General features: G+C 39.5%; 1 protein-coding gene and 1 long non-coding RNA gene across 2 annotated transcripts; both read right to left on the reverse strand.

Annotated features, from left to right (window-relative positions):
- Nucleotides 1-784: 784 nt before the first annotated feature.
- Nucleotides 785-1378, reverse strand: LOC107686499 (uncharacterized). Its single transcript, XR_001634044.1, has 3 exons — nucleotides 1198-1378; nucleotides 990-1090; nucleotides 785-865 (listed from the first exon to the last, which is right to left on the reverse strand). It is a non-coding gene; the product is annotated as an uncharacterized LOC107686499 (long non-coding RNA).
- Nucleotides 1379-5482: 4104 nt separating this feature from the next.
- LOC107686435 (apelin receptor B-like) lies at nucleotides 5483-7482 on the reverse strand. Its single transcript, XM_016483427.1, has one exon. It carries the CDS (start codon nucleotides 7402-7404, stop codon nucleotides 6325-6327), a length of 1080 nt encoding a protein of 359 aa, XP_016338913.1. The 5' UTR covers nucleotides 7405-7482; the 3' UTR covers nucleotides 5483-6324.
- Between the last annotated feature and the right edge of the window lie 363 nt (nucleotides 7483-7845).

The raw sequence follows: 7845 nt of genomic DNA on the forward strand, positions 1-7845 counted from the left end.
CCTTTAAAGTCTGTTGTTTTGTTTTTCAAGAGAGCAAGATTTGTGATTAACAGATTCAATTACAGGACATAACTAACTTTACCTTAAACATACTGATGAAATATGTATTTGATATATTTGACAAATATGTATAAACTAATAGATAAAGAACACAACAGATTTAGTTTTATTTCATGTTTAAATTTTATGTTTGCCAAAACTGTTAAGCTGTTTTTAAGCATCCCTCTTTGTAAAGTAAGTATTTGGGATCTGAGTACCTGATACTGTTGAGTTCACTGTTTTTGGAAAATGAAGTAGATGAAAGCTTCTGTAATTGAATTGTAGTGGTTAAGAGTCTGAGGCCTTGATTAGGAAAGACAAATACACATCAGCAGTGATCCATCTATCACTAGAGTCACAGAGCAGAATGAGGGACTATCAGTCTGTCTGCTGGCTTTGATTGCTGTTGATATGACCAGCAGGGAGGAAAAACTGCTTAAAAGACCCTCTTCACAGTAAGACACCAGACCACTGACACTTTCTCATGACCAATATCCAGAGACCTTAATGGAGTTGATCTCTATAATTATTTAGATATATAACATTATATATATATATTTCAAATGTCATAAGTCATATTTCAAAATGACTTACTGTACTGTACAATAATACAGTTAGAATCACAAATCAGAGTGACTGCTTTTCCAAAACATGATGGGTTTATTTTACTGCATGTACATATTTATTTTATGTAATGAGCTATTTTAAAATTCTTCTCTTGCAGATCCATTTTTTATTATAATCACATTTATCATCTATCCAACCTGATGAAGTAATCAGAGCACAGTATGAACCATATGAATGCAGATACTGAGAACTCCAGTACCTGAAACAACAATGAAGCAGATCGTTTTATTTTCAGTAGACTTCAGTCAGTTCTGAATACTACATGATACTGACTGTAGAGAAGGTTTCAGGCTTATGATCAGTTAAATTCAGTGATCTCTCACCCATTTGCCATTATGGTGCCACCAATCCATTTCCATTCTCCCTCCATCTTTCCCAAACCAATCCAAAAATGATCAGAAACAGCAATCTTTTGTACAAAATCCTGTTTTGAAAGAACAATAATCCATAAACATCTCAAATGGTTAAAAACAGACCAACCATTACTAGTTAAAAATCTGTCAATGCAAAATCTTTTTCTTTATCACTTACTTGTTCCTTTGAACTGTTTATGATCACCAGATTTGCTCCTTTCTGTTGACAGTCTCTGCTGCTGTCACTCCAGCTCTTCTTCTCAGATGAAATATAATAAAAACTGAAGTTGTAGTAAATCCATTTGAAGGGATCCTCTTGCTGATCTGTTAATAGAATGGTTTAGATATTAGTTTAGACAGGTTAGCTTTGTTCATATGCAGTATTCTCACTTGATGTTTAAGTCAACACTTATTTAAATTAGGTGAAATATTTTGAATGAACACAGAACTACCTTGTTCCAAAAGTCCTTGTTGGAGTTCACCGGTCTTTTTTATCTGCTCTCTTTCTTCAGTCATAATTTTGTTCTCCTTCAGTAAATGTTCTTTCTCTGCTATTAATTTTATATTATTTGTAAATATCTGCTCTCTTTCTTTAGTCAATTTATTATTGTGGTTCAGTATCTGCTCATATTTAGAAAGTATTTGCTTGCGTTCTTCAGTCAGGTTATTGTTATTGTTCAGTACCTGCTCATGTTTGGTAAGTGTCTTCTCTCTTTCTTCAGTCAGGTTACTGATGTGAGTTAATAACTGCTTTCTCTCGGAGGTGAAACACACACACAGCACTATTACAGCAATCAGCAGAAGAAAACACAGCAGACACAAACACACTTCAGCTGCTCTATGCTTTCTGTTCTTCACTGAGACACTTCCTGTGGACAACAAACATGAGGTTAAAGGGTTAGTTCACCCAAAAATGAAAATTGTGTCATTAATTACTCACCCTCATGTCATTCCAAACCCGTAACACCTTAGTTCATCTTCGGAACACAAATTAAGATATTTGTGATGAAATCTGAGAGCTCTCTGACCCTCAATAGACAGCAACACAACTGCAATGTTCCCAGGTCCAGAAACCTGTGTTGCTGTCTATGGAGGGTCTGAGAGCTCTACATTTTTGAGTTACAAAATTTGATACATGAATTTTATATGTAATACATTTCTACAAAAATGTACTGTTTACTTACAAATGATAATATAAATGTTCTACTGTGTACTACAGTATTCGTTTTTAGCAGTCAATTTTTACCTTCTGTTGAAATAGCTAAATATCTAAATAGCTAAAATAAAATCTTATAACACTGACAAAAAAAAAAAATCTTATTTTGGTGGTATTGGCAAATTTACTGACACTATGACTAGGCTTTGAAATATTAATTAAATGTTTGAGTTATTATTAGATTTTGCAGACATTTGCACTTACACTCTTAAAAATAGGTTAAAAAGGTACTTTATTGGCATCTATAGTTCATGAAAATGCCAGTAAAGTGACATGAAAAAATTGTAACATCCATGAAATCTTTCTATTCCACTAAAGATATAGTGGAAAAAGATTCCCCGGAATATTTATCTTCACTGAAGAACCTTTAACATCCATGGAATGGACAAAAGGTTCTTTATATTATTGAACTCTTCTTCACTCTAGGTGTGAAATATGGTTCTTTTAAAAACTGTTCACTGAAAGGTTCTTTGAAGAACCTAAAATGGTTCTCAATAGCATCGCTGTGGAAACCCCCTTTTGGAGCCTTTATTTTTGAAGAGTGAGCAGTTTAAAGAATGTTTACAAAAATGAGCCAAAACGACAAACTGCAAGACATTCTACAGTACTTTTGTCTGACTGATAAATTACATTACCTGTGTGTTGAAGTGGTTGTCGTCTCTCTGCGTGAGTCCTGAGATCATGATGTCTCACAGTATCTGCACTGTCATAGATAGCCACCATCATCTCCACTCTTTCTCCTCTGTCCATTTCCACAGTCTCAGTCCTCATTATCACATATAATCTCAGTTATCTCTGATCTATAAATGTTGCATAATATAATGTGTGTACGCTGTCTGGTTTCAGATTGTTTAGGTTGCACTGAGTTGCATTTCATGCAACTACAATCAAATTGAAAGCGTTGGTGGTCAATGTGTGAATCATGTGACATTAAAGCTGGCAGGAAAGGAAAGGGGAAGACAATGAAACATCGATGTAGGTCAAGCAATCATCTCATCGTTTTCTGTCTTTTCTCTAATACAAAAGTGTGTGATTTCTGTACCATTAGTGTCACTCGATGGATTTACAGTTGCCCCTGTCTTCCAAACTGCTCTGCCACCAAAACTCATGTTATTCGTTGAGACCATGCTCAAATAAACAGAACATTGATTTGTTCCAAGGTATTTACAAAGCTTCACAAATGCTTCCTCATTCTCTGAGTATATTAAAGGGATAGTTCTAGGTTGCAACAATCACTAGAGGAAGACGAAAGAAGACGAAGAAGTTAAAACGTCTTGATGAATTTTTTATTACAAACACACATTGTGAAGCACAAGACAGAATGTCAAGATAAGGAATAAGGAATGTAACTTAGGCAACAAACGGGTGTTCTAAAAGTGTAGAGATTAACTTTTTTAAGTGGAGTGAGTTACAAAAGATTTTTGATGTTTGATTTCATGTTCCCTTTGTTTGACTTGACACCGTCAGGTTTGCCTCTTCTACCATATATATGTTTCGCTTTAAAGCACAGGAAGCAGCTCATTTAACACATGCAACTTCACACCATGAAATTCACATTTATCAGGGAGATTAAATTACTGTTCTAAATCTTTACAGCATCTTTGAAAATGTCCCTGGAATTATCGTCCAGATTTTCTTTGAAACCCCAAGGTATAATTTGACACCTGCGGGCAATACTGAGCCCAGCATTAGATCTGTGCCCACATACTGCAGCTGTTAGCAGAGAAATATGGAACATGTTTGCAGCAGACACCAGAAACATGCAGCAGCTTCACATGACCCTGTTCTAGTGTTGTTCTTTCACTTATACATTCCTTATTGAATCATTCATCCATACAAGCTCACATTCTACTGTTAGGAAATATTTAATTCACTGGGCATCTAAGACAGGCAGCAGTTTCCTGTCTTCTATTACCCATGGTTCACTTCACAGCCCTGACAGAAAACAAATAAACAAACCAAAATAAACACAAAGGTGGTCACTAGCCCACACACACACACTAGCAACTGCACACACAAAACACACTTGTGCTGTCTCTACGGGCCATTTATATCAAAGAAACACCCTCTATTTTTTCCATTTTCCTCTACTATCTTAAAGTCCCTCCCTCTTGCTTCTGCTTTTTGTTTCCGCTCAACAGACATGTGTTTTGCCCGCCTCATAATCTCTGTACTGTAGCGTGTTCAGTCTGTCTGCTATTTAATATCTATTATGGGGTAATCTTCAGATTAGATATAATTCACCTTTTCATCAACTGCCTGTTTTCTTCTACATTTACATTTATTCATTTAGCAGATACATTTTATCCAGAGTGAGGAATGTAACGCAAATAGTGAGATGTCTTTACAAATGAATGATTTTTACATTTTAATTCAAAAGTAATGTTTTCATTTTTTATGCTTTTATTTTATTTTTTGTCTTTTATTGTGTTTCTAACTATTACATACGTGGTAAATATATAAGCAAATAAAGTTCTGAACTCATTGTTTTCAACTTTTGTGGTTTAAATTGAATCTTGATGCACATACTGGATTTATCTCTGTTGTTTATGTTATTGATAATAACCACACCCTTTATTATGAAGATATTAATCCATGCTGAAGACATCAGTCCCACTAATTACTTCAGATTAGCACAGTCTCTCCGACAATGATTATGTCCTGACCAAAGCTTATTAGGGAGCTTAATCATCAGAGGTCTGTTTAGGGGCTGATGACCCTCCATATGCAGAGTAGGCATTTATATATTTTTTTTTGGCAAAATACCAAAAGGATGACTCATATATTCAAGTAATTAAATGCATTAAATAAATACAACCAAAATAGAAAACTTATATAAATGGTTAATTGAAATGGTTTTTAAAATGACCAAATATGTGAAGATATTTATTGAAAGGCTTATTACTTGACATCAAAGGGGTTAATATTTTAGGTCATGATCTTTTTTTATACTGTGTTTTTTTATACTCTCAATGAATTGCTCCTTAGTGTTGAGTCTGAGTATGCAACATAGACGTACAAAAAGTACAAAATAAGAAACGCAAGGAAATCAGATTTAAACATGCATTTCCTGTCAGTCACTTGCTTTGATTTTGAACTGACTTGAGGACAATAAGGGACAAAGCAACTACCCTCATTCCCGTGTTTAACAGGAAAACACCACACATGAAGGAATGTTACAAACATTCCAGTTGAATCCATGAGTTTTAACGGATGAGGCACAAGAGAGAAATTCATTATACAGGTTTTATTCATAGAGTATTGCATAAAAGCATCATACAGCAGTTTTTTTCCCACAAGGTTATGTCAAAATAAAAAATTCACTGGCACACATTTCATTAGCTCACACTTACACGCACAGTATCTCATCTGTCAAAGCTGCCACCTATTAATTGGACGTCCCTTTCCCCGACAACATTTGTCAACTGCCATCTGTCTGTCTGAGTTCACCCCCTCCATGTTTTCGTCTCACCCACCTCCCCCTTGAAAGTCTTTAATCAAGCTGCAACAATTCTTCTCAAGTAAGGCACCCATCCCTCCCACCCTATCTTGATGGTTTAGATAAGACAGACTGGACACCGTTCTTATCTCTGCCCCTTATGAACAAGTGCTTAAAGGACAAAAAATTAAACAAGCAACCAAGAAAAACAAGATGGTAAAGAGCACGGTTAAATGCACTAATACAGTTTCAAAAGTACAGAGTCCATAAATTACTCTCGAACCCCTCCGTGGACCACCCACCACCCTGCAGCTCCATGTAAGTCTATGAAGCTCCAGAGGCAACTAAGAGAAAAGCAGAAAAGCCCTCGCTCGTTCTCCCCAACTCTGTCCCACACGTCTGGAGCGCAGCTGTCAGTGGGGGTCTGCTCCGGTCTGCTTGTGGTCTCCAGGACAAACAGACTGCATCAAGTTCTTCAGAACCAGAACGGTTCACAGAGTACCAGTGTTTAGTCCCGGGACAGGGGAAGCTGGTTCCTCAAGTTCCCACAGTCAGATACAAAAGGAAAGTCTGCTTGTCCCCAACAATTGAGTTCTTGTGAAGGATGTAACAGTTGTTGACTTGTTTGCATCACCCTTCCACCCACCTCCTCATACCTTAGTAGCCAGCGACTGGGCCTCGGTCTTCTGTGAAGAAAGGGAGCTGGCAGGACTGGCGTGAAGGGCTTTCTTCAGGTTGAGGAGGCAGAGGCACTGGGAGCGGAAGCGGAGGTCGAAGAAGGCGTAGAGGAGCGGGTTGAGGCAGCTGTTGACATACGCCAGGCAGGTTGCGTAGGGATGAGCCAGAAGAAGGAGTTTCAGGAAGGTGCAGGAGTCAGGAGCGAGGTTCAGGTACGAAAGAGCATCCATGGTCTTCAAGACGTGAAAGGGCATCCAGCAGGCAGCGAACACCACCACCAATGTGGTGATGATCTTGAGCAGGCGACGCTTGCGCTGGTCCTCCTTGCGCAGGCTGTTGAAGTGACGTGTGACGGTGCAGCCGATGAATCCGTAGCACACCATCATGGCCAGAAGGGGGATCAGAAAGCCGAGAGCGGTGGAGGAGATGCTGAGGCCGGCGATCCAAAAGATCTCCTGGCCCGGTTTGCTCACCACCAGGCTGAAGTCCATGGCGCAGGAGGTGCGGTTGGTCATGGCGTCGAGCACCGTGGTGCGAAACAGCAGTGTCGGTGCAGCCAGCACACCTGAGAGGAGCCAGATGGTGGCCAGCGAGGCCCGCATGTGTCCTCTGGTCCGCAGCTGTGTGCTGGTGAGGGAGTGAACGATGGCCATGTAGCGGTCCAGGCTCAGGCAGGTGAGGCAGAAGACACTGGCGTACATGTTGAGCAACACCACATAGCTGCTGATCTTGCAGAGGGCCACGCCAAAGGGCCAGTGGTATCCCAGGGCGGTGTAGACAGCCCACAGTGGCAGGGTCACCACAAAGGTAAGGTCAGCAAGAGCCAGGTTTCCAATGTAGACGTCCGCAGCTCTCCGCTTGGACTGAGCCTGCCATACGGTGAAGATGACCACACCGTTCCCAGTGAGGCCCAGGATGAAGATGAGCATGTAGAGCACAGGAATCAGCGAATATGACGGTTCCCACTCGTCAAAATCACACATTGAGTTGTTTACTGTCTCGTCGTAGTCATCTTGGCTGTAGTCAGCAGTCATGTTGTCCATGGCATTCATTCCTTCGAGGATCTTTCGGTGTTTAAAGTATCTAAAGTAATGATCACAGAGAAGTCAGCTTGTGATGTGTTCAGGTCAGAATGTGCTTTCAGCTGGACAAACTGTGGCTTTTAAACCCTCAGGATCTCACACTCCCCTCCCTTCGCCCCTGACCACGCCCCTCTGCCCCGGAGACCCCGCCCCTTAACTCGATCTCAGCACTGCAGCTCCTCAGGAAAAACCCAGGGGATTAGAGAACGAAATATAAAAATAACAAGTAAACACAAATAGTTTACAAGCAGAACTGCTGATAAACAGCACGTACATTCAGAAGGGGCATCACAGTCGCAAATCACTGCTGTAAATAAGGCTGCAAAAAGAGAATAGAGGATTATCTTGATAGAGCTCAGCTTTACAGTTTTATTTATTTATTTAGACTATTTATTTATCGCGAATAAACTA

The sequence above is a fragment of the Sinocyclocheilus anshuiensis genome, unplaced genomic scaffold (genome assembly GCF_001515605.1).
Source record: "Sinocyclocheilus anshuiensis isolate Anshui unplaced genomic scaffold, SAMN03320099.WGS_v1.1 scaffold838, whole genome shotgun sequence".
NCBI classification, from domain to species: Eukaryota; Metazoa; Chordata; class Actinopteri; order Cypriniformes; family Cyprinidae; genus Sinocyclocheilus; species Sinocyclocheilus anshuiensis.

Coding starts and splice junctions, on each gene's coding strand:
- LOC107686435 (XM_016483427.1), bottom strand. CDS start 7,404: ATGAATGCCATGGACAACATGACTGCTGACTACAGCCAAGATGACTAC.